Genomic DNA, 27,358 nt, shown 5'->3' with positions numbered 1-27,358 from the left:
CCCTTGGTATCTTTAATTTTTTTGACAAGATCTCTAGTCTTTCCCATTCTGTTGTTTTCCCCTATTTCTTTGCACTGATCACTGAGGAAGGCTTTCTTACCTCTCCTTGCTATTCTTTGGAACTCTGCATTCAAATGGGTATATCTTTCCTTTTATCCTTTGCTTTTCGCTTCTCTTCTTTTCACAGCTATTTGTAAGGCCTCCTCAGACAGCCATTTTGCTTTTTGCATTTCTTTTCCATGGGGATGGTCTTGATCTCTGTCTCCTGTACAATGTCACGAACTTCCGTCCATAATTCATCAGGCACTCTGTCTATCAGATCTAGTCCCTTAAATCTATTTCTCGCTTCCACTGTATAATCATAAAGGATTTGATTTAGGTCATACCTGAATGGTCTAGTGGTTTTCTCCACTGTCTTTAATTTCAGTCTGAATTTGGCAATAAGGAGTTCATGATCTGAGTCACAGTCAGCTCCTGGTCTTGTTTTTGCTGACTGTATAGAGCTTCTCCATCTTTGGCTGCAAAGAATATAATCATTCTGATTTCGGTGTTGACCATCTGGTGATGTCCACGTGTAGAGTCTTCTCTTGTGTTGTTGAAAGAGGGTGTTTGCTATGTCCAGTGCGTTCTGTTGGCAAAACTCTATTAGCCTTTGCCCTGCTTCATTCCGTACTCCAAAGCCAAATTTGCTTGTTACTCCAGGTGTTTGTTGACTTCCTACTTTTGCATTCCAGTCCCCTATAATGAAAAGGACATCTTTTTTGGGTGTTAGTTCTAGGTCTTATAGGTCTTCATAGAACCATTCAACTTCAGCTTCTTCAGTGTTACTGGTTGGACCATAGGCTTGGATTACCGTGGTATTGAATGGTTTGCCTTGGAAATGAACAGAGATCATTCTGTCATTTTTGAGATTGCATCCAAGTACTGCATTTCAGACTCTTTTGTTGACCATGATGGCTACTCCATTTCTTTTAAGGGAGCCTCTTGAGAAACCTATATGCAGCTCAGGAAGCAACATTTAGAACTGAACATGGAACATCAGACTGGTTCCAAATAGGAAAAAGAGTATATCAAGGCTGAATGTTGTCACTCTGCTTATTTAACTTATATGCAGAGTACATCATGAGAAATGCTGGACTGGAAGAAGCACAAGCTGGAATCAAGATTGCCAGGAGAAATATCAATAACCTCAGATATGCAGATGACACCACCCTTATGGCAGAAAGTGAAGAGGAACTAAAAAGCCTCTTGATGAAAGTGAAAGAGGAGAGTGAAAAAGTTGGCTTAAAGCTCAACATTCAGAAAACGAAGATCATGGCATCTGGTCCCATCACTTCATGGGAAATAGATGGGGAAACAGTGGAAATAGTGTCAGACTTTATTTTTGGGGGCTCCAAAATCACTGCAGATGGTGATTGCAGCCATGAAATTAAAAGATGCTTACTCCTTGGAAGAAAAGTTATGACCAACCTAGATAGCATATTGAAAAGCAGAGACATCACTTTGCCAACAAAAGTCCATCTAGTCAAGGCTATGGTTTTTCCAGTGGTCATGTATGGATGTGAGAGTTCGACTGTGAAGAAAGCTGAGCACCGAAGAATTGATGCTTTTGAACTGTGGTGTTGGAGAAGACTCTTGAGAGTCCCTTGGACTGCAAGGAGATCCAACCAGTCCATCCTAAAGGAGATCAGTCCTGGGTGTTCATTGGAAGGACTGATACTAAAGCTGAAACTCCAATACTTTGGCCACCTCGTGCGAAGAGTTGACTCATTGGAAAAGACCCTGATGCTGGGAGGGATTAGGGGCAGGAGGAAAAGGGGACGACAGAGGATGAGAAGGTTGGATGGCATCACCGACTTGATGGACATGAATTTGAATGAACTCCAGGAGTTGGTGATGGACAGGGAGGCCTGGTGTGCTGAGATTCATGGGGTTGCAAAGAGTCGGACACAACTGAGCAACTGAACTGAACTGAGGGAATGAGTGTGCACTGAAGGGGTTAAAGAAAGGAAAGGAACTATCAAAGAGTCTAAGAAGTGACCAGTGAGTCAGGAGGAAACCAGGAGAATGGTGTCTTGGAAACCAAGTGCAAAAATTGTTTCAAGAAGGAGGACTTGTGATCAGCACTATCAGATGGTGCTGACAGGTTGACTAAGATGCAAATTGACCATTAAATTTAGCAACATGGAGATCATGATTGAACTTGATAATGTGTTTTCAGAGGAGCAGTAAGGATGAAAGGATTAAAGGGTCTTCAAGAGAGAATGGGAAGAGAGGAATTGGAGACAGTGAATGTGTTTTCTTATCATTGTTTCAAGGAATGCCACTGGATTTCTTGTTTGCTATGTGGTCCTTTACTTGGCTTCCCTGGTGGCTCAGATGGTAAAGCATCTGCCTGCAAACCGGGAGACTTAGGTTCAATCCCTGGGTTGGGAAGATCCCTTGGAGGAGGAAATGGCAATCCACTCTAGTACTCTTGCCTGGAAAATCCCATGGATGGAGAAGCCTGGTAGGCTACAGTCCATGTGGTCACAAAGAGTTGGACATGACTGAGCGACTTCACTATCACTTCCTCCACTTGTTTTTATTTCTTCTGAAGAGTTTGTAGATTGCAAAGAAAGATTATTACACATCTGCGTTTCACGGAGGACTTCATATTTTGACAGGCTGCTCAACATGCATTCATGTATAATAAAAAATTTAGTCTATAAAATGTTTCAGTAGTTTCTTCTTGTAGTATTTTATATATCCAAATTGTTAAGATGTTTATTGGAATGTTGAATCCAAATGGAGTACCAGCACTTGTAAATGATATGGGGCCAAAGTTAGAAAATATAGTCTATATTAAGAACGTAAGATTATAAGAAACTGAAGGGAAAATCCAGAAAATACTTAATGGTAGTTTTTAACACAGAGGTTATATACCACTAGATGGGCAAAAAAATTTCCTTTCCTTTAATGATAAATCTTACTACCTTTAATGATAGTACAGGCAGGAGGAATTGAATATATTTTTTATAGAGCCATCTTTTCTAAAAGGGGCATAGACAGTGCTTTTGGAGAAAGATGGAAAACTTTCTTGTGATTTGTTGGCTTTGCTTCATTTGAAATGACATGACTCACCAGTCCCTTGACAGGGTAGACTGTGTTCACAGAAGAATTATGGAATGTAGAACTTTAAAATAATCTCCCATAACTTCCAGGAGAGGACAGTGTTTCTGTTTAATACAGTGCTGATGTATTTGAAAAAGCTCTTTTACTCCATCCTCATTTGTAAAATACTTCAGGACTAAGAATTATTGTTTATATCACAGTGAAAATCTGGAAATGACAACATTTTGAAGTAGTAAGATATAAATAGGCTTCCCAGGTGCTCAGTGGTAAAGAATCAGCCTCCTAATGCAGGAGACGCAAGAGATGCAGGTTCAATCCCTGGGTCAGGGAGATTGCCTGAAGGAGGAAATGGCACCCCACTCCAGTTTTCTTGCTGAGAGAATCCCATGGACTGAGGAGCCTGGTAGGCTATAGTCCATAGGGTCGCAAAGAGTTGGACGTGACTGAGCATCGGAGCAAGACATAAACAATGATTATATCAGTCAAAGAAATCAGAAGCAGTTCATTTTAGGCCCCTTCAGTAAGCATGGAGATGATATAGTAAAGTCTATAGGAGGACATCTCAGTATTAATCTTTATTATTATAAGCAGCACACTTTTGGTGCTGAGATCAGGAAGTATGATACTGTCTGTATTCAACATTGTGTCACGGCTGTGTCCTGGGGTAGACTCTCATGTCAGTGGGCTAGTCACGGGTCTTTAGTACAAAGGGATGTACATATTTCTGCTGAACAGGATATTAAACCTCACACACACCCTTTTCACAATTCAGGTAAAAGAAGACATACCTAATTAGAATAAATTGTCTCAAGTCAAAGGAAATCTTGTGTCTGTGTCACATAATTTCTGTCTTTTCGTTCTCTAATTCAGGAAACTTCGAGCCACACTAGATGAATATACTACTCGAGTGGGACAGCAAGCCATTGTCCTTTGTATCTCTCCCTCCAAACCCAACCCTGTCTTTAAAGTGTTCGGCGCAGCTCCTTTGGAGAATGTGGTAAGAAAACTGTGTGTGTTCTCAGATACCCTTTGCTTTCTGTGAGTTGTTGTTCGCATTCTTTTGATCCTTTGTCTAGCACAATAGTTATTTTATCTTCCCTTCATCCAGGGGTGGGAATTGAGACTGGTTTTCAAACTCCTTTATGCAGATCAAAGTAAAATGGATCATTTCTGTTTCTCCTTTTCATAGCAAGCTATTTTACCTCATCAGATGCAATGGGAAAAAATGATATTGTATTCCTTAAGAAACCAGTGCAAGATTTTGTAGGAAAATTGCTGAAACAAAATGGTATTTTCTCAAGATGTGAACTTCCTGAGGCATTTTACTGATCACTGATATCTGAATTGCGTATTTTAAATCCTTTTTATTTCTTCAAATAATTGATTTAATCCTTCAGTGTTGAAATATAGTTGAATATTTTGATTATATCCCTATCTATAGCTAACTTTATAAAAATAATATTTTACTCTTGGATACTTTTACTATGTGAATTGTTCTTTCTTTGGATAAAGTAACTTTAAATCATTAATAGAATAATGATCTGTCCAGAATTAAATTGCATTTTATTTTTACTAGGATAAAATTTCTGAGCTTAAAATTAATTTATTAGATTTTCCCCCATACTGAACATAGATATTTCAAGAGTTCAGAATTAGTAATCAGTTGAGATTTTGTTTATTGTATTTTTTTCCCCATATACAGATGTTGTGATTCTTTCTAAACATTTTTGAGTTTGAGTTTTTCCTCAGATTCCTGAGTCCCTAGAATAGGACGCATATTAAGACCTTTCCTGAGAGGAGTGTGGTAGATGGCTTTCTAGTTCAAAATTATACCTGACTAACAAAGTAATGGAAGTGAAACCAGTTAATTCTGTTATAAACCATAATATAAATATTATAATTATATTATTGTTAAAGATTTTATTTTAGATTGGAGCAGAAACAATCCACATCAAACCCCAATTCTATTCAATTTATGTGACATACTTACAGTGACTCACAAGTGTTTAAAGTAGCTGCAAATGATACCATCAAGAAAGTGAAAAGACAGTCTACAGAATGGGAAAGAAAAAAATATTGGCAAAATATATCTGATAGAAATTTGTATCCAGAATATATAAGGAACCCTTATAACTCAGCAGTGACAAGACAGTTAATCCAGGAATGCCCTGGTGTTCAGTGGAGAGGACTTCGTGCTTATACTGCAGCAGGCATAGGTTCAGTCTCTGGTCAGGAAACGATGACCCGGCAAGCCGTGCAGCATGGCCAAAAACAGAAAAAAGACAATTAACAGAATTTAAAATGGCAAAGAATCTGTATAAATATTTTTCCAAAGAAAATATAGAAATGACCAGCAAGCACATGAGCACTTGATAAATAACTTAATCATTAGGGAAATGAAAAGCAGAACTACAGAGAGATACTTCATGCCCACTATGATGAATATAATTTAAAAGATGGACAATAATAAATGTTGATGGGGATGTGAAGAAATTGGAACCCCCATACATTGCAGTTAGAGATGTAAAATGATGCAGCTGATTTGGAAAACAATTTGGTAATTTCTCAAAATATCAAAAGAACAGTTACTATATAACCCAACAATTCTACTCCTACATTTACACAAAAGAGCTGAGAATAAAGCTTATACATACAGTGTTCATAGCAACAAAACTTATATATAAAAACCAGTGCACTATATTTGTAGAAGCATTATTCATAATAGCTACAAAGTGGAAATAACCCAAATGTTCATCTGCTGATGAATGGATAAAAAAAGTTGTATTATCCATCCGGTATAGTATTACTTAGCAATGAAAAGGAATGAAGTACTGATAAATGTTACAATATGGATGAACCTTGAAAGCATTGTGCTAAGTGGAAGAATCCATTCATAAAAGGCCACACAGTGTATGATTTCACTTATGGGCAGTATCTGGAGTAGTCAAATCTCAAGAGACAGAAAGTAGGTTAGTGGTTGCCAGATTTGAAAGGGGGGGGGAATGGAGGAATAGAAAGTGACAGCTAGTGAGTTTGGAGTTTCTTTCATGGGGGATAGATTATAATGATGCTTACGTGACCGTGCAAATATTTAAAAGAGTAAATTATACACTTCAAATGGGTGAATTGTATGGTATTGTATGGTAGGTTGAATAATGAATGGCCCCCAAAGATACACAGATCCAAATCTTTATATGACATAAAAGATTTTGCAGGTGTGGTTAAGTTAAAGATTTTTGAGATAATCCAGATCACCCTGGATTATCCAGGTAGGCCCTAAATCTAATCACAGTGTCTTTATGTAAGAGGGAGCCAAAAGGAGATTGATACAGAAGGTGGAGATGTGTCAGCGGAAGCAAGAGGTTGGGTGCAAGGAACGGGTCAGAAGCAAAGCAGTATGTGCTCAACAGCAGCTAGGCAGGATGAGAAAATGGTACCTCCCCTAGAGCTTCCAGAACAACCAGCCCTGCCAACAACTTGGGCCTATGAAACTAACAGAATGAATTTCTGTTGATAGAAGCCACCAAGTTTGTAATACTTTGTGGCAACCATAGGAAGCTAATATGTACGGCATATTAATTATATTTCAATAAAGCTGTTAATTTTTTTTTTGTTTTTTTTTTTTAATATTACTTTCATCTTTTTTTTTTTTAATATCGATGCATGATACAGGATGTTCGGGGCTGGTGAACTGGGATGTTTAAATTTTAAAAGCAAAACAATAAGCAAAGCAAATGTCAGACAAATCCCTACAAAAATAAATCATGGATCACAGCATTAATATCAGACAAAGCCAAATTCTCAAGACAAATGAGTCTTAACTGAGGACCATAGGTCCTTTAGTATTGATAAGCAGTATAAATTTATAATGAACCTTTTATGTCTCAACATTAAAGCAAAGAATATAGATCAAAAATTAGTAATGGGAGGAAAAAAAATAGAAACCACAGTGGTAGTAGGAGTCTTTAATATCTTTGTCACTCAAGGAAGAAAAGTATAAATAAGAATATAGATATCTGAAGAATAGAATTAATAAGGTTAATATAAAAGGTTAACATATTTAACATTGATACCATACTAAGGGAGAATATACCATATTTGAAAAATTACATGAATGGATTATAAGAATTGACTCTGTGTTATTATTAGGTCCCAAAGTAAATCTTAATAAATTGTAAAGATAGAAAATTACACAGGTCATATTTTTTATTAAAGAATGGAAAATTTAGAAGTTAATATAAGAAAGATTGACAGAAATTTTCAGCCACATGGAAATTTAAAAATACCTTTTACTGTAGTAGTTTTACAATGTTGTGTTAGTTTCTGCTGCTGCTGCTGCTGCTAAGTCGCTTCAGTCATGTCCGACTCTGTGCGACCCCATAGATGGCAGCCCACCAGGCTACCCCGTCCCTGGGATTCTCCAGGCAAGAATACTGGAGTGGGTTGCCATTTCCTTCTCCAGTGCATGAAAGTGAAAAGTGAAAGTGAAGTTGCTCAGTCGTGTCTGACTCAGTGACCCCACAGACTGCAGCCCACTAGGCTCCTCCGTCTATGGGATTTTCCAGGCAAGAGTACTGGAGTGGGTTGCCATTGCCTTCTCCGGTGTTAGTTTCTGCTATACAGCAAAGCCAATCACTTATATGTATACAAAAACACTTAAGAGAAAAACTTAATCTGTGAACTATTTAAAAACAAATTTTAAATAGCCTTAAAAATTATGATCTAAACAGATGCTCCAAAGCATGTTTATTGCCTTTATTTTTTTTCTATGTATACAAGAAAGAAAGAAAAGAAACTTCATCTGAGAAAGATATACAGTAAGTAAACATGTAGAAGGAATTAATGATTTTGTAAACAGAATTGTTATTTAAGAAATGGTACTATGAAAAAGTTCTATGAAGAAATGGTACTATGAACAGTTCTATGAAGACCTGCAAGACCTTCTAGAACTAACACCCAAAAAAGATGTCCTTTTCATTATAGGGGACTGGAATGCAAAAGTAGGAAGTCAAGAAACACCTGGAGTAACAAGCAAATTTGGCCTTGGAGTACAGAATGAATCAGGGCAAAGGCTAATAGAGTTCTGCCAAGAGAACGCACTGGTCATAGCAAACACCCTCTTCCAACAACACAAGAGAAGACTCTACACATGGACATCACTAGATGGTCGACACCAAAATCAGATTGATTATATTCTTTGCAGCCAAAGATGGAGAAGCTCTATACAGTCAGCAAAAACAAGACCAGGAGCTGACTGTGGCTCAGATCATGAACTCCTTATTGGCAAATTCAGACTGAAATTAAAGACAGTGGAGAAAACCACTAGACCATTCAGGTATGACCTAAATCAAATCCCTTATGACTATACAGTGGAAGTGAGAAATAGATTTAAGGGGCTAGATCTGATAGACAGAGTGCCTAATGAATTATGGACGGAGGTTCGTGACATTGTACAGGAGACAGAGATCAAGACCATCCCCATGGAAAAGAAATGCAAAAAAGCAAAATGGCTGTCTGAGGAGGCCTTACAAATAGCTATGAAAAGAAGAGAAGCGAAAAGCAAAGGAGAAAAGGAAAGATATACCCATTTGAATGCAGAGTTCCAAAGAATAGCAAGGAGAGATAAGAAAGCCTTCCTCAGCAATCAGTGCAAAGAAATAGAGGAAAACAATAGAATAGGAAAGACTAGAGATCTCTTCAAGAAGATTAGAGATACCAAGGGAACATTTCATGGAAAGATGGGCTCAGTAAAGGACAGAAATGGTATGGACCTAATAGAAGCAGAAGATACTAAGAAGAGGTGGCAAGAATACACAGAAGAACTGTACCAAAGAGATCTTCACAACTCAGATAATCACGATGGTGTGACCACTCACCTAGAGCCAGACATCCTGGAATGTGAAGTCAAGTGGGCCTTAGGAAGCATTACTATGAACAAAGCTAGTGGAGGTGATGGAATTCCAGTTGAGCTATTTCAAATCGTGAAAGATGATGCTATGAAAGTGCTGCACTCAGTATGCCAGCAAATTTGGAAAACTCAGCAGTGGCCACAGAACTGAAAAGGTCAGTTTTCATTCCAATCCCAAAGAAAGGCAATGCCAAAGAATGCTCAAACTACCACACAATTGCACTCATCTCACACGCTAGTAAAGTGATCCTTAAAATTCTTCAAGCCAGGCTTCAGCAATACGTGAACCATCAACTTCCAGATGTTCAAGCTGGCTTTAGAAAAGGCAGAGGAACCAGAGATCAAATTGCCAACATCCTCTGGATCATGGAAAAAGCAAGAGAGTTCCAGTAAAACATCTATTTCTGCTTTCTTGACTATGCCAAAGCCTTTGACTGTGTGGATCACAATAAACTGTGGAAAATTATGAAAGAGATGGGAATACCAGACCACCTGATCTGCCTCTTGAGAAATCTGTATGCAGGTCAGGAAGCAACAGTTAGAACTGGACATGGAACAACAGACGGGTTCCAAACAGGAAAAGGAGTACATGAAGGCTATATGTTGTCACCCTACTTATTTAACTTATATGTAAGGTACATCATGAGAAACGCTGGACTGGAGGAAGCACAGGCTGGAATCAAGATTGCTGGGAGAAATATCAATAACCTCAGATTTGCAGATGACACCACCTTTATGGCAGAAAGTGAAGAAGAACTAAAGAGCATCTTGATGAAGGTGAAAGAGGAGAGTGAAAAAGTTGGTTTAGAGCTCAACATTCAGAAAACGAAGATCATGGCATCCGGTCCCATCATTTCATGGGAAATAGATGGGGAAACAGTGGAAACAGTGTCAGACTTTATTTTTTTGGAGCTCCAAAATCACTGCAGATGGTGATTGCAGCCATGAAATTAAAAGATGCTTACTCCTTGGAGAAAAGTTATGACCAATCTAGATAGCATATTCAAAAGCAGAGACATTACTTTGCCAAAAAAGGTCCGTCTAGTCAAGGCTATGGTTTTTCCAGTGGTCACGTATGGATGTGAGAGTCGGACTGTGAAGAAAGCTGAGCGCCGAAGAATTGATGCTTTTGAACTGTGGTGTTGGAGAAGACTCTTGAGAGTCCCTTGGACTGCAAGGAGATCCAACCAGTCCATTCTAAAGGAGATCAGTCTTGGGTGCTCATTGGAAGGACTGATGCTAAAGCTGAAACTCCAATACTTTGGCCACCTGATGCGAAGAGCTGACTCATTGGAAAAGACCCTGATGCTGGGAAAGATTGAGGGCAGTAGGAGAAGGGGACGACAGAGGATGAGATGGTTGGATGGCATCACCGACTCAATGGACATGGCTTTGGGTGGGCTCCGGGAGTTGCTGATGGACATGGAGGCCTGGTGTGCGGCGGTACATGGGGTTGCAAAGAGTCGGACACGACTGAGCGACTGAACTGAACTATGAAAATCTAATGAAATAGATAAACGAGCATACTAATTGAGAAAAAGGATGAAGAAAACAAATACACAGTCTTAGAAGTGAGATGAGTTATAGTTGCAGATAAAAAATAGATTGAACATTGTAAGGAAATGCTATGCATTAATTCTCTTCTTTAAAAAACCTCAACCAAGTGGATAATTTAATAAAAAAATAACCAAATATATCCAAACCAGTAAGACAATAAACACATACAAAATTGAAAAAGTAATTAAACCATATCTCTCAAAGGGATACTACACTCCTGATTATTTCGAGTGACTTCCGTTAAACCTTCAAAGTATAGAATATTCCTTAATCTTATATATATATTGATATACAGGGTGGTATTAAAGAATCAGAGCTCATATTTACTGTAATCAGTTATACAGTATACTCTGCATAATCTCATATTAGTAACAGTAAAAGAAATTATTTGGATTTTATAATAATGTCTAACATTTACTGAATGCTATGTTCTAGGTTATAAGTTATAAGCAGTTTTCATGTATTATCTCATTAAATAATATTAAAACTCTGGTATTTGCATTTTGTCCTCCTGCCTGAAGCCATCATTAACCTTTCTTCTTGCTCTTTTTTCTGGAGGCTGCTGGGAACTCTGGAAGTTTTAAATTCCATAGGGCTGTTCATCTTTGGAATATGGATTTCAGACTCAAAATTATCAGTTTTTTACAAATTTGTCAAAGGAGAATTGAAAATTTTACTGGGCCCTCTAATAGATGGTATTGAAGCTTTTCTTATGGTTTCCAGGTTTTCATTTATTTCTCTATGCTGTGTTCTGCCCATATTACATCCTTGCCCACAATTGGATTGTAAGTTTTAGACAAGTTAATTGAATCATGCACATAGGTTGGTGTTAATGTATATAGCTAAAAACTTCACTTTGGTGAAAACTGTGTTTAAGTTTTGATTTTGTGAGTGATTTCCCACACTGATTTTTCCTTTATGTGACTCAGTGCCCTCATGTGTGAAATAAAGATAATAGCAACCTCACTGGGGAGAAATAGAAATTAAAGTTTATTATCTTTCTCCTATATGTAGTCTTTATGAAGAACTGACATGAAAGGAATTGAACCTTGAAATCTCAAAAGACTTGGATGGAATTCTTATCTCATACTTTGTATTTAATGGGAATTGGTAAATGGTAGATTTTAACGTTGTTGAGTCGTAAGAACACTCTCTTTATGACTTACTGCTATATCACATATTTCCTTGAAATCATCCTTCTGCCTTCGTTTAATTCCACCTTCCCAGTAGATAAGTTGACTCTGGAGTTGGTCATGATTTCTTCTTCTAAGACATTCACTTATTTAGGTAAGTTTTTAAAAGATGGCTTCAGGTTGCTTAAAACGTGGAAGCATATTTAAAAAGTAATAAAGTAAGGGACTTCCCTGATGGTCCAGTGGTTAAGAATCCGAGCTCCCAATGCAGAAGGCATGGGTTAGATCCTTGGTTGGGGAACTAAGATCCCATATGCCACATGACACAGGCAATAATAATAATAATATAAAAAATAAAGTAAAAGCCCTGTTGCTTGTTTATTAAGTTATGCAACAAATGGCTAAGACTGTTAGATATAAAGTATGAGGTAAGAATTCCATCCAGGTCTTTTGAGATTTCAGGATTCAGAACAAGGGATCCAAGGGGTTGGGGAAAAAGAGATCTGGACTGAGGCAGGAGAGGAAAGAGGCTGACATTGGGACTGGAGAGAGAAGAGGATGAAGCCAGCAGATTCTGTGGGCCACAGCTTGTGGCCTGGCTCTGTGCCAAGTGTACTTCAGGATCCCTGATCTGAAGGCAGCCCTGTGCTTGGGCATCTCTTTGTTAGATTCATCAGATGACAGTGTATTTTTAATCACAGAGGAGCTCATAGGTAAAAAATAATTTTAAAAATCTTTTTTGAGACCTTCCTGAAGATTCTTCTTTTATCCAGAAAAGCAAATGTGCAGAAGGATTTTGATATCTTGTCTGAGATTATTTTTGCAACCTCAGTAAAGGCCCATTGACCTTATGGTTGTAGCAACCAGTTCCTAATCCTCAACAAGCTCATTCTGTGCCCAGAACTCTTAAGTCTCCTATAAATACCCTAAACTCGGCATCGCTGGTAGTTATGAGAATGTTTTATCTGTACAAGTCTGAATATGTGAAATGTTTCGTAATGTATGTTAAAAGGTCTGGTTCCTGTGCTCAGTGATGTCATAACACTGGTTGTGTGCAACATAGACCAGCATAAGTGACACACGATTGTTTGAGTCTGTTGGCATTTAAAAGAGTAAAAGAATTAGGGCAAGAACACTTGGGAAGTTTTCTCAGAGAAAGTGGGAATTGAGTTGGTCTTGAATAATGGATAGTATTTGAATTAGAAACAGAATTAAAGACCCAGAGATAGAAAGTGTGTTAGTCGCTCAAGTCATGTCCAACTCTTTGCAACCCCGTGTACTGAAACATGCCAGGCTCCTCTGTCCATGGGAATTCTCCAGGCAAGAATACTGGTGTGGATTGCCATTTCCTTCTCCATAGAGATAGAAAAGAACTTGCTATATGCAAAAGTTAGTGAGGAGGCTGGCCGGCTAAAGAGGAAGGATGGTGAACAAAATTGCCTAGTAGGACTCTGGCTTATACATGGGGAACTCAAGAGGGTGCTTATTCTCATAATCTACAGGGCTGAGCATGCACGGCTGTAGTTGGTGGCCTTGGCAGAGAGTATTGGGAAAGCAAGGAATGATCAGAATGGTTGAAATGCAATCCTGTAAGAAGTGGGGCACTGTAGGACTATTTTTGAGAAAAAAAGATAAACGATCGGAAGTGGCTGAACATACAGGCTTTGGAACTACTTAAAAATTAATTTGACTTTCTGCTATATTCCTATATGATTTGGGAATGTTACTTAACCCGAATTTTCTTATCTGCAAAATGGATATAATGGTAGTTTCTTTATAAAACTGTGTGAGAATTAACTGAATGTATGCAGTGCTTGACACACAGCAAGTATTCAATAAATGGTATTTTATTATATCAATCTTTCAGAAATTTTAAATGGCAGTAGTAGAGAGAATGAATTGAAGGAGGAGAGCTTGGTAGGCAGACCAACTGAATTTGTTTTTAAGTGGTTTTTAACTTTAATTGTGAAACCAGTTAGTTGTCAGTGACATATTGGTATGAAATAACAAAGGCTTTAGCTGTGGATTTTGGAATAGAAAGTAGAAGTTTCTAAAACAAACCTGTATTTCATCATATCTGTGATACCATGAGTTGTAGGATGCACCATTATTTATGTGCCACAAAGAAAGAAAAAACACTGATAAACTTTGACATAGCGCTTACTATCACTTAGAATTTTTATTTTATACTTATTGAAAGAGCTTTTTCAGGCTCACTTAGACAGCTTTTGATCATACTGCTTTTGTAAATATGTAAAAAGGAAAATTTAAGTGAAATAAATTTCCAATTTCTGAAATTGTTTTTAACTAGTCCTAAAACTTTTTCACATTCAGAGTCCAATTCTGAATTACTTCCTGTTTCAGAGTCATCATTGTCTGCATGGTTGCATGTAATATATTGTCTTCCTTACCATCAGGAGCATGGGTGATGCTGCATTTCTGTAAAAAGAGCTCTGCTATTGTCTCTGAGACTTTTTCTCAGCTGTGACAAGTTTGATGCTGGTGCTTTTTGGTCTTACGGAAAGATCACTGGTAAAGTTATCAGACAACACCCAAGGTTCACATTCCGTTCTGAAATGGTGCTAAATGGTTTGCTGATTGAAAAGGCCTGGGGGTTGCAGTTGTGCCTCCATAGCAACCATGTTCACTTATGTGCAGGCCATGACTGCTGTGCCCCATACCACTTTGTCTATAGCAATTTTAAGAGGTATCTGAGTTTCCAGAGGAATGATAAATGGTGGGGGGTGGGAGGGAGATTATCTCAGGATTGATAAATTAGGTAGAATTGAATGCTAGCTTTATAACTCTGGGAAAGTTAGTTAACTTTACTAAGCAAACTTAGAAATACTGTGGTCACAACCTGAAGTTGTAAATTACTCTGAAGGATGTTCTCCCAGCATTTTTTTTAAAATCAAGATATAATGGATAAATTTAGCAAAATGCCTGGATCTGAATTTCTGGAATTCTACTGACCCATAAAACGGCTGAAATTGTTTGAAACTAGCTATTAATGTAATAATAGTAATAAGCTAATGATTTTTTATCTTTGAATGCAAGATGTTTCTGCACAATGAAAGTTTTTTTTACTATTTTCATTTACTCTTACTATGAGCATATATACTGATGTAATGGTTTAACCTAATACATTAAAGTTCAAAGACTATAACCTAGGCTTACTCAGTTTTTCTGTGGGTCGGTAGTGTAAAAACTCTACTTATGATGTAGAAACCTAGAAATCAGAAAATATATATCCTTGAAGATGTCATGGCAACACAGCTATTTACAGTAAATACATTGGCAATAATTTTTGAAACTTTCTTTTTAGAAACCAGGATAAAACTGAATCTCTAGAGTAATAATGATTCTATAAGTTTGCACTATTTTTCTTTCATCACCTTTGTTGTTGATCTGTTGGAAATTTCTATAAAAGTTTTACATCGTAGCCAATAATTTTTACTTTTCCATATGTTTAAGGTGGAGTATGGGGATTTTTCTCTTCTAATCTTTATAATGAGATATTTCTAGGGAAGTATATGGTGACTGAGAGTTCAGTCCAGGACTATAACATTGTTACAACTTCTGAGTAAACCTCATATTCTCTTACCTTTTTTTCTATGATGATGGCCTGAGCCCTGAAAGCAAGTTAATTTCCTATCCCATCTTGTTACATTTTTATAACTCCATGGCTTCCTTTACTATCCCTAAAGTATCCTCATCCCCCCTGATCTATTTCTTATAAGTAAGTGAACCCATTATTGATGGTGGTAGAATCCAGTGAACTCTCTACATTCTATAGAAGAATGTGTACATGTGCAACTTGCTGCTGTTCTGTTTTTTGTGAGACTTTCACTAATAGTGGAAGGAATGGAGTCAGAGCAAAAGTATCTGGTTCAGACATGGCCTTGTCAGAGTTACAGAGGCCTCATGGTTTTAAAGTCCACCTCTGTCTCCAGGGAGTCCCTGACAGAAAGGAAGAGGACTTGACCTGTGGTGCTCTCTCTGGCCCCAGGCCTTACTGATGGTGGCGCCTGTGACACCCAGCTGCACTGTGACACCCAGTATACACGTCTTGTTTTTTTTCTCTGATGCCTTTTAGTCCAGCCTCTTGTACAGCTGATCTCCTGTTTGGTAATCTAGCTTTGTAGGAAAACAGCGGGCATAGCAAAGTTTCAAAGAGGGTGCTTAGAGTTTTAGAGACATAAATCCTCAGTGATCTTGGAAATGACTTTCGTAATTAACTGCCTCAGCTGGGTTTTATCAGATGGCCTGGGAAATGCAGAATATGAATACCATTCCTGTTAGATCTGGAACAGGTAATGGGGCCAGCATTTACTGAGAAAATGTGATTTTTAACTGAGGAGCAGTATTTCTAGAAAACTCTTTCCTCTTGCTTCTTTATCCCATTGTTACCTGTAATTTCGTCATCTTTTCATTTAATTCTGTACGATGTGATGTCTTTGGGGCCAGCGGGTATTTTTACCTGCTAGTTGTAGACATGTTTGTTCTTAGGGCTCTGCAGTGGCTAAGGGAGTCCAGCCCCACCCACTCTCTGGTTGCTTGGCATCAACCCTCCCTGGTTGTTGGGCATCTTGTTTACTTCTGCCCTTAATTCCCTGCAGGTGCGTAAGTACAAGAGCATGATCCTGGAAGACCTGGAGTCCGCCCTGGCAGAGCACGCCCCTGCACCACAGGAGGTTAACTCAGAGCTGCCGCCTCTCACGATAGATGGAATCCCAGTCTCTGTAGACAAAATGACCCAGGTAAGTAAGGGGCGGGGAGTGAGGAGGAGAAGCAAGTGACTCAGGTGTGGGCGGGCCTCACATCGCCTTTTAGTTTTGTCCTCAGTGATCCACCATCAGAGGAAGATGCAGGCTGGAGTCTGACAGTGAAACAGTAGCAACCTTGGGAAAGAAAATGTAGGCCAGAAGAATGCCCCCAGCCCAGGGCATGGATGTGGTCTTCTCTTCCTGTTGGCAGTTTTTTCCTTTCAGTTGGGCCCTTGGGTTACTTTTAGCTGGAATTGGTTTGGACAGGAGACTGTTAGAACTTTGATGAATCACAATCAAATGGGGCAAGAGACCTGCAGTCTCTTTTGAGCTGAGCTGGTCCTCTTTCCATATAAATTCTGAATTCTACCACACTGATGCCACAGGGGCCTCCCCTCTCCAGGGAATAAGAACACCCTCCTGGGTCATTGCTTCCCTGCTCTCCCTTAGAGAGGGAAAGTCAAAATGTGCTAATCCTGGTAAATCAACATAACCTCAGGGGTTTTGCTGAGACTGTTCCTTTTGTTTTTTTAGCTCTAAAAGTGATAGCTTGATCAAGATCAAATGCCTTTTTTAATAACATATCTTCCTACCTTTTTTCTTTATTAATACTTCTAGCTTTAAATCCAGTTGTGAGTTTTCTTTTCTTATCTTTGTTGTTGGTTTTTGTTTTTTTCTGGCCGTGGCACATGGCATGCGGGATCTTAGTTCCCTGACCAGGTATTGAACCTGCATCCCCTGCAGTGGAAGCACAGACTCTTAATCACTGGACCGCCAGCGAAGTCCCTTCTTTCTTTATCTTGTTCGACTTCAGCAGCATTTATCATACTCCTTCCTTCTCAGAACTTTCTTCTTCAGTTTCTGTACCCAACACTCTCCTGAATATCCTCCTGCCATTCTGCGTGCTCCCTCTCAGCTCTTCTGCTAGCTCCGCTTCCTCTTCTCACTTGACCAGTATTGGTGTGTCCCAGGGCTCTGTCTGTAGTTTTTCTTAAAGTAATCTCATCCTGTCAGATGGCCTTTATATCCCATCTGTGTGTGGTCTGTACTCCAGCTTATATTACTAGTAGATTTTCAGTACCAGACAGGCCCAAAACAGAACTTTAATTGCCTCCACTCCCTGCTCCAAATCTGTTCCTCCCCCTAGTACCCTCTCATCAGCTAACGGCTGCACAGTCCATCTGGTTGCTCAAGTCCCCGCATAGGAGTAATCCTTGGTTTCCTGTTTTGCCCTCACTACCCACCAACCACATTTAGTTTTTCAGCAAGTCATGTCATTTCACCTCTGAACATACTCTGAGTCTGACCATTCGTCTCGGTCCCCTTCGCCACCCTTGCCCAAACCTTTAGCTTCTTGCATGGACTCTTTCCATTGATCAGTTCTGTTAATCTCCTTTCTGTTGCAGTCCATGCTCTACAGAGACACCAGAGATTGTTTAAAAAACTTAAATCAGGTAATATCACTCTTGTGTCAGCCCTTTAATGGCTTTCCACTCTTCCTAGAATCAAATTCAGACACTGCCAAGGCCTCTGAGGCCCTATATAACCAGGCCTCTACCTCATTTCTCATTCTCCCCCTTAGTCACTGTGTTCTGGCCATGCTCGTCCTCCTTTCTGTCAAACACCCCAAACTCTTTCTTTCGCTTTTGCTATTTCCCCTACCTGAAACATTGTTCTCCCAGACTGTTGCATGATTGACCTTACCTTATTCAAAGTCTAGCTTAGATATCACCTCCTGAGACAAGCCTTTCTTGATTATCCCATCTAATGAAGCTTTCTCTTCACCACCAAGTCACAGATTAATACAGCCCCATTTTACTGTCTTTGCAAGACTTATCACTACCTGAAACTGTCTTATTTGTTAAATTTCTACTTGTGTATGATCTGTTTCTTCAGCTAGAATTGAGAGCAAGGGCTTAGTTTCTTTCCATTCTTCACCATGTCCAGTATAGCTGCCTGGCATCAGATAATATCTGTATTCTAAATATGGTTGACCCTGTGTATCTGTGATTTCTGCATCTGTGGATTCAACTGGGAAAAAATTGCAGAAAGTTCCAAAGAGCAAAATTTGAATTTGCAGCACTGGCACCTGTTGACATAGCATGTACGTTGTATTAGGTATTACAGGTAATACAGAGACAGTTCAAAGTGCACAGCAGGATGTGTGTAGGTTATGTGCAGATCCTGTGCCAGTTTACGGAAGGGACTGGAGCATCCTCTAATTTTGGCTACCTATGGTGGGCTTCTGCAACCAATGCCCCGAAGATACCAAGGGACTGCTCTAGTGATAGTATCTGTTCATTAGATGACCTGAAGGTCAGAACAGAAATGAGTCCAGTATCATGGGTAACTGGATCGCGAGGCTCCTGAGTAGGCATTCATGCAGTCCAGACGTTGATGCTGCAGCTCAAGGGGTGGCGCCTGGTTTTTTTCCCCCTAAGTCTGAGCCAGTCTAAACTAGCAACTTGGTCTGAAGTAATGCAGTATTTTATAAATATAAAGCTAAATTGTAATCTTTTGATTGTTGGATTCATAGATCTTTCTGTGGATACTTGAAGCATCTCTAGATAGTGGTTCAAAGAGGAAAACATTACCTAAACTTTTTTCCTGTCACTTCATACCTGCTATTATTAATACGTTGGGCTATTCTGACTGGTTAAAGAAAACATAAGGTGAATTTTACCTGACTAATGTAAAGAATCTACTCTGTCTCAGATATAAAGTACATCTAAAGCTGACTAAGCTTCTGATTAAGAGGCTTACTTAATCATTAAGAAGAAGGAATGTACATGTTTAAGAAACTCTTCTCCTGCCATGGGAGTGTTTTGCTTCTTTGTCACATTTGGTGTGTTTAGTTGAAATAATCTGAGATTTTTATTATATTAAATCATGACTACTGATAATTAGGAAAGTTTGCTGATGATCATAGAAGTCAGAGCAAACAGTTTAATTATCATGTTGGGGGTAAAACATTTGAAACTGTTTTTTCATTTTTGTGAAATATGCATTCAGTAGAGCTTGGTGCAGTGGTGCATCCAAGGGAAGCTGGTACCAAGTCATGAGTCAGTCTCAGAAGTGCTTTGTTGGAAGCTACGTCTTCTTTATGGTTGTACATTCCCTCTGTACCCTTCTCACCACAGATGACAAGTGAAAAATAACACGTAGCAAACAAAACAAATGTGAGGAGGAGTGAGCAGAACGATGAAAAACCCAGCTCCCAGCTGAATGGAAATTTCTGAGTATTCCAATCCTGGGGGTGGCCCCCCCACAGTTGTTTTTTATTTAGTTGTATTTTATTTTGTTTTCCTCAAATAATTTCTTAATGTGAGACAAATACCTCCCTTTAAAAAAGTTTTTTTAACCTATTGATCCTAAAACTATTAAGGGTAGTAAAAGCAGAGTTTAATTTCAAACCAAACCTAGATAGGCAAGGTGATGGGAATATAAAGCATCAGCAATCGAATGTACATTGGTAAAATTTTTCCAGAGGGCAGGTTGGCAAAATTTTCAATGTACATGTCATGCCCTCCAAATAAGCAAAGATACATGCTCATGGCATTGTTTACAAAAGGAAAATCTGAGAATAATGTGACTGAATAAATTATAGTAGTGGTGTTTACCTGGAAAGAAGAGCAGCTTAGCCCAGAAGAGACTGGAAGTGAATATGCAGTGAGATATTGGATGCTAGAAATGATGATTATCTCTCTATCACAGTAGAATAATACTGTGGTATATTAAATTAAAAACTGATTATAAAATAGCATTTCTTATGTACCGTATAATTTGAGGAGTTTAGGGCTTTATTTCTGTTTGTTTGTTTCTACTAGGGGGGCTAGATTTTTCCATTCAGGGAATACAGAATTAATGATCTCATTTGTTTAAAACATGCACACAAAACTTGAGCTTGTGTGTGTGAAATTTTAAAGGTGTATACACCAATATTAACAGTGATTATCACTGTGTGGTGGCATTATGGGTGATTTTCATTGTCTCTGTGTAATAAGCATGAATTACTTTTATAACCATAGAAACCCAAAATTGAATTTTTTAAAGTGCAAGTTTTATGATGTTTCTGCTTTGTTTTGTCCAACAATTTTTTTTTTTTAGTGTTCTGGTGAAGATGTCAACTGTTTTTTTTTTTTTTTTAATTCTCTTCTGTAGCTACTGTGTGTTGGAAGGCACAATACTAACTCTTTACAGGAGTATCTCATTTAATCCTTGCTGTCCAGTGTGAGAGTGTTTATGTATGTATATAATTTCTATTTTATAATCAAGGAAGAAGAGCTCAGATATGATCTGTAACAATAAAGGACAAAGTGGATACCAATTTTGGATACTAAATTAAGTTTAAGTGTATACCAATTCTAGAGACCATGATTTCCTTGAAGTGATAAAATTCCAGATTTATAAAAGTGCACTAGAATAGAGATGGACTTGGGTTAACCAGACAGCTCAACTAATCATCTTATCTGCACTGAATGCTATGGAGATGACTACTTTAGAAATATAATTCGATATACGACTGAAAATGAGTTCTGAATCATCCAAAGAGAGTAAGTTGCATTCAGTATTGTTTCAATGTTCAGTTCAGTTCAGTCGCTCAGTCGTGTCCGACTCTTTGTGACCCCATGAATTGCAGCACGCCAGGCCTCCCTGTCCATCACCAACTCCCGGAGTTCACTCAGACTCACGTCCATCGAGTCGGTGATGCCATCCAGCCATCTCATCCTCTGTCGTCCCCTTCTCCTCCTGCCCCCAATCCCTCCCAGCATCAGAGTCTTTTCCAATGAGTCAGCTCTTCACATGAGGTGGCCAAAGTACTGGAGTTTCAGCTTTAGCATCATTCCTTCCAAAGAAATCCCAGGGCTGATCTCCTTCAGAATGGACTGGTTGGATCTCCTTGCAGTCCAAGGCACTCTCAAGAGTCTTCTCCAACACCACAGTTCAAAAGCATCAATTCTTCGGTGCTCAGCCTTCTTCACAGTCCAACTCTCACATCCATACATGACCACTGGAAAAACCATAGCCTTGACTAGACGAACCTTTGTTGGCAAAGTAATGTCTCTGCTTTTGAATATGCTATCTAAGTTGGTCATAACTTTCCTTCTGGGAGTAAGTGTCTTAATTTCATGGCTGCAGTCACCATCTGCATTGATTTTGGAGCCCCAAAAAATAAAGTCTGACACTGTTTGCACTGTTTCCCCATCTATTTCCCATGAAGTGATGGGACCAGATGCCATGATCTTCGTTTTCTGAATGTTGAGCTTTAACCCACTTTTTCACTCTCCACTTTCACTTTCATCAAGAGGCTTTTTAGTTCCTCTTCACTTTCTGCCATAAGGGTGGTGTCATCTGCATATCTGAGGTTATTGATATTTCTCCCAGCAATCTTGATTCCAGCTTGTGCTTCTTCCAGCCCAGGGTTTCTCATGATGTACTCTGCATATAAGTTAAATAAGCAGGGTGAGAATATACAGCCTTGATGTACTCCTTTTCCTATTTGGAACCAGTCTGTTGTTCCATGTCCAGTTCTAACTGTTGCTTCTTGACCTGCATACAAATTTCTCAAGAGGCAGGTCAGGTGGTCTGGTATTCCCATCTCTTTCAGAATTTTCCACAGTTTATTGTGATCCACACAGTCAAAGGCTTTGGCATAGTCAGTAAAGCAGAAATAGATGTTTTTCTGGAACTCTCTTGTGTTTCTTTATTTTGATTCTTTAAAAATTAGAAAGTTAGCATAGTTAGTTAAAGTCAGAAGATCTAGTCTTTAAGTCCCAGCTCTACTGCACAGTAGCCCTGGTTCCTAGTTTCATCTAATGAAAGTGAGAAAACATGCCTTCCTACCTTATGGAGCTGGAGGTAGAAAAAATGAGATGTTATATTGAAAAGTACTTTGAAAACTAAGGAATCACACAAAGTATTACTACTAATTAGAAATGCTAGATATATATGTTACCTATATTGAATAACCTGAACATAACATTTCTCACTCATTTTTTAACTTAGAGAAACTTAATGAACTTAGAATTTTGATTTTGCTCAGCAGTGAAGTACAACAGTACAGTTCACAGGGTATTAAAGAATTGAGGCATAAAGAGAGAAAACAACCTAGGGACTGAAGCAAGCTAGTGACAAACGAATAGAACTTAGACTGGAGTCCATACTGCCAGTGCTTGCTTCTCCCTCTCTGTCTCTCCCCCGACTCCTGTTACTCTCTCTCTTCTTTTTTTGTGTAAAACTATATTGGGATCATCACTCAGATTGAGCGTTTCAGGTCATCTACACTGAACAGTTACTGTTATAAAACAATTTCTTGATTTTCTCTAACAATCATCAAAATTGCCTTCTACAACAGATTGAAATTAAGATACTAATAACATAGTATCTTAAATTCTGTGTGAACTGAATGCCCTGATTCTTTTAGGAATCAGCTTATTAGTTTCGGTTTTTTTTTTATGTTTTGCTTATTTTTGGTAAAAGTATAATTCTATATGAATAAATAGATTGTTTACCTGAAAAGCTTCTGTTTTTAGTGTTATAAATATATCTTGATTCTGATATTTTTATGTTTATCCGGCAAAAACCACACAGCTCTGTAGTATTTTTAGTGAAAAAATGAAAACGTGAATTTCTAGGCTCCTTTAAGAACAGTTGCTAGACTTTATCCCATTTCTGTCTGCCTCTTTGCATAAGAATTGAAGGAGGTTGAGAAAAGGCTTAGGAGAAGAAATCATTAATTTAATATAGATTCTGCAACCTTGTTTACAATGAAATAATTAAATCATCTTTTTCAGAGGTTTTGAAAGCCAGTTTAGCAAAATTTTCTAGGATATTTCACACCAGAGACCAGAGGATGGCCTAATTGTGCTTTTCAAACTTCAGTGTACAAAGAAATCACCTGAGAGTCTTGTTTGTTTAAATGTAGATTATAGATCAGGTCTGGAGTGGGACCTGAGATTCTGCTTTCTATCTTCTAGGTGATGCCAGTGCTGTTGGCTCTCAGACTGTACTTTGAGTTTAAGGACTTAAATCATTTCTTGTAGAGTCTTTAATAATTACGATTTCGCTGGTGGAAAATCAGTTATGTTCTTTACCACATTTGAGTTCTATAGGAGTCTTCTTGTTCTTGGGAGGTTGTTAATCTTTTTAGAATTTGTGTTAGAAAATATCCAGGCAAAGAATTATAGAATAAATACTTCTGGAAAGAACAGCCCAGTATTATTGGTTAAAATCCACTCCTTTTCACCTCTCCCTTTCTTCTCCTTCCTTGAACTTATTGCCCTCCTCTTACTCTCACTGGGGCAGTCTTTGTTGCTTTAATATCCCCTTGGAGTAATGATGCAACAGGATAGTAATTCTTCACCAGTTTTCAGGGGAATCTTCAGAAACATTCAGCAAAGTGTGATTACTTCTTTGAAAGAAATTATTCACAGGGATTAATAGGTTTTACTCAGAAAACATTCATCAGTTATCAAGTTAAGTTTTTTTGAGTATTGCTTTGCTTTGTTTTAAAAAAGCATATATTTTCCCTTTTCTCCTCAAAGGCTAGGAAATTATGCTAAGTGAAATATGCCAAACACGAAGGACAAATATTGTGTGATTCTACTTACATGAGGTATCTAGAATGGGCAAATACATAAAGACGGAAAGTAGAATAGAGGTTACCAGGGGTTGGGGGAATAGAAATGGGAAAGTATTGTTTAATGGATAGAGAGTTTCTGTTTGATGGTGAATGGGCTCTGGAAATAGCGGTGATGATTGCACAACATTGCAAATGTACTTAGTGCCACTGAACTGTATATTTTAAAATGATAAATCTCAGGTATATTTTACTACAATTTAAAAAATTTTTAAATAAGGTCGGATAAGAAGTAATTAGTTCAGTGGTCCTCAAACTTGGCTGCACAGTAGAACCACAATGGGAACTTAAAATCCTAGTGCCCAGGTCATGCTCTAGACCAATTGGACCAGAATATTTGGGGATGAGATTTAGGCTTCTGCAGTGTTTAAACTCCCCAGGCAGTTCCATTGTGCAGTCAACTTTGAGAACCACTGTTATGGATCACAGGTCCTGACTGCTTCTCCTACTGTCATGTCAGAATCTCTGTGCAGAGTAGGCTTTTCTTACTGTCTAAAATGATCAAAAAGTATTGATGTATCTGATTCCATTACATATCTTGTAGATGTTAGGTAGGCAGGATGCAATCAAGAGAAAAGAAAAATAACAAAAACATTGGCTGTGTTCTTATATAGAGCACAGCCTGTTTTGAGTAGAGTAAAATAATTCAGGGTATATTCAGGAATACTAAGGGAAGGGAACATGCATTTATATTCCATATTCAGGACAGAACTAGATTAGAGAAAAATAATTGTGTACTGTATGGCAAAGAATATCTAGAGCAGATGACTGTTTCTTTCAAATTAGTGAAAAGATAATTAGAAAAATAAAGTCTTAAAAATTGTAAAGAAAAATAATCAGTACACATATAAGTCTCAGCCTCACTAGTAATGATAATGAAAATAAATCATTTCTCCCATATCCAACGAGCCAAAATAAAAAAGAATAATTAGAAAATGTGAAGGCAGCTCAGGAGGCTACATGTGAAGTCCCGTTCCCCCCACGCTCTCGAGGCAGCTGGCAGGCAGGAGCCAGGACCTGTCTCAGCCCAGCAGCTTTGGACAGTGCACAGGTGCTGGAGCTATGCGCTTCTTCCCTTTTGGAAGCAAAACAAAGGAAAAATGTGAAAAGTGAAGGGAGGTTTTGAAATACTGGGTTTTGTTCTGCACCTTTGGTGGGAATAAGATTGACAAAATCTTTTAGGACTATAGTCATGCAGTATCTGAAAATGTTAAATGCATATACCCTTTAACCAGCAATTCTTTTCTGCTAGAGAAATACTCACAGGTGTGCTCAAAGAAGCATGTCCAGGCAACTTTGTGTTGTGTTAGTGTTAGTCGCTCAGTCATGTCTGACTTTTTGCAACCCCAATGGACTGCAGCCCACCAGGCTCCTCTGTCCATGAAATTTTCCAGGCAAGGATACTGGAGTGGGTTGCCATTTCCTTCTCCAGGGGATCTTCCCAACCCAGGGATCGAACCAGGGTCTCCTGCACTGCAGGCAGATTCTTTACTGACTGAGCTACAACGTAAATGTTTATCAATAGGAAAATGGTTAAGTAAATTGGAAAAAATCTGTCCTATGGATACTAGGCAACTACTTTTTTTTTGAAAATGAGATTATTCTAGTTGTACCGCCACAAGCAGATCTCTATGGCAAAATGTTGAGTAGAAAAAGTGAATTATACTAACATATGTGTTTTTTTCATCATATAAAACTGTGCCTTTCCAGCATGTATCTGTGCAAATGCATAGAATTTGACCTGTAAGAAAGGATGTTCATCAAATTAATGTCTCTGGACAGGTAACTAGATTAGGGAAGGGTGGATCAAGAAGAGGGTTTTGACCTTATCTTATCCGTGTTATTTAGATTTTTATACAGAAGAGCACAGTTAGGATAAGGTAGCAGAAACTGACCAGTCTGAGACTCCTTCAAAGAGAAGGTAGAATTTTAAGAATGTTTTGATTAATGGGAGAGAGACAGTGTAATGGGTTGATGTTGTATGGAGACAGAGGCAGAAGTGTTGGCTTGAGAGAGGAATGTCTTCATTGGCTGTCCCTTGAATTCTGTGATTTTATCTTTCCTTCCAAACTTGTTCTTCCTGTGTTTCCATGAAAGTGTGTTTTATGGGAAAATGAGATGAAGAGAAACCAGTGTTTCTGCTGGCCCTCCTGGGGAATGTGGGGACGTAGGATTGGTGTTTCTAGTAGGGAAAACCACTTTCATTACCTCTGTGAACAGAGGTCAGGGGTACAAATAATTCCCAATAATGAGCAAAAAATCATTTTGCTTTTATTTTCTAATGCCCTTTAAATATCCATCTGAGTATGATAGGGACTGTCAACTGGAAGTTCACAATTTTAAATTAAAATAATGAAGCCACAGTTTGAAAGTTCTTCAGTTTTCCTTCTCTGCTCTGTTGGCTGTTTTCCTGTTTGATGTAGAAAACATTATCTTTTAATGTGGCTTGATTTTAGCTGTTCTCTCTTGAAATATGTTGCATATTCTCCAAACTCTTCAGTAGATATGGGGTTGGCAAACATTTTATTTTGAAAGGCCTTTTCTTGGTAACTGAACCTAAGTGGACACCTGAAGCCTCAAAATTCTTCATCTCGGGTACATGCAGAGCAAAGAGAGAGGGAATGAGAAGAGTAGTTGGGAATATATAAGGCTGATGTATTGTTGGACCACAAAGAGTGGCTGAATTTACAAGTGGAAAATTTATAGCATAAGAAGAAGTATTGTTTCATTTTGGCCAGATTAAAACTTTAAGAGTTAGAAAAATCTTCTTAAAAACTACCTGTGGTTTCTATATAATCTTTATTTTTGATTGCCACTGGCACAAATGTAACATATTTTTTCTTTGCTGAATGTGCCCTGGAAGGAGTGGTGTTTTCTATTCTCTGCTGATTTGAGGTGGGCTTACTAACCAAGCTGGACACTTGAAGCCCATCTTGAGCCCTAAATCAGAATGAGAGGCCAGGAAAGCTTGTTGCAGCCCAATTAAAGGACAGCCGGAGAGGATAGGCTTTACCTTTGCTCATCCTGTTGATTGTCTCCCCTGCGGATTAAAGACAAACCTTCCTTAACAAGCACATTGAGTAGCTTGGGTTTCCAAAACTCTCCAGGACCAGTAATTAATCCAACTGGTAATGAGAGCACAGTGTTGAATTCTGGAAAGAAATCATTTAACTCTTTCTATACTAGATAGCTCATTTCCCTTTATTAATATCCCTTTGTGAACACTCATTATGTGGAACAG

General features: G+C 38.4%; 1 protein-coding gene across 22 annotated transcripts in view; it reads left to right on the top strand.

Annotated features, from left to right (window-relative positions):
- The window catches only part of NRF1 (nuclear respiratory factor 1), a 138,509-nt gene that overhangs the window by 62,645 nt on the left and 48,506 nt on the right, over window positions 1–27,358 (top strand). For all 22 annotated transcript variants that reach the window (XR_015162157.1, XR_015162156.1, XR_015162155.1 and 19 more), the window contains 2 exons: window positions 3,985–4,111; window positions 16,332–16,472. Coding sequence is in view for 19 of the 22 variants with exons in the window: in XM_086395693.1 (XP_086251819.1) it covers window positions 3,985–4,111; window positions 16,332–16,472 (268 nt within the window). In the remaining 3 variants the exon portion in view is untranslated. The remainder of the gene's footprint in view (window positions 1–3,984; window positions 4,112–16,331; window positions 16,473–27,358) is intronic.

This window comes from Bos grunniens, chromosome 4 (genome assembly GCF_055505025.1).
Source record: "Bos grunniens cultivar Pamir isolate PY7600 chromosome 4, Bosgru_T2T1.0, whole genome shotgun sequence".
NCBI classification, from domain to species: Eukaryota; Metazoa; Chordata; class Mammalia; order Artiodactyla; family Bovidae; genus Bos; species Bos grunniens.
This window is presented reverse-complemented; position numbering and strand designations above follow the sequence as displayed.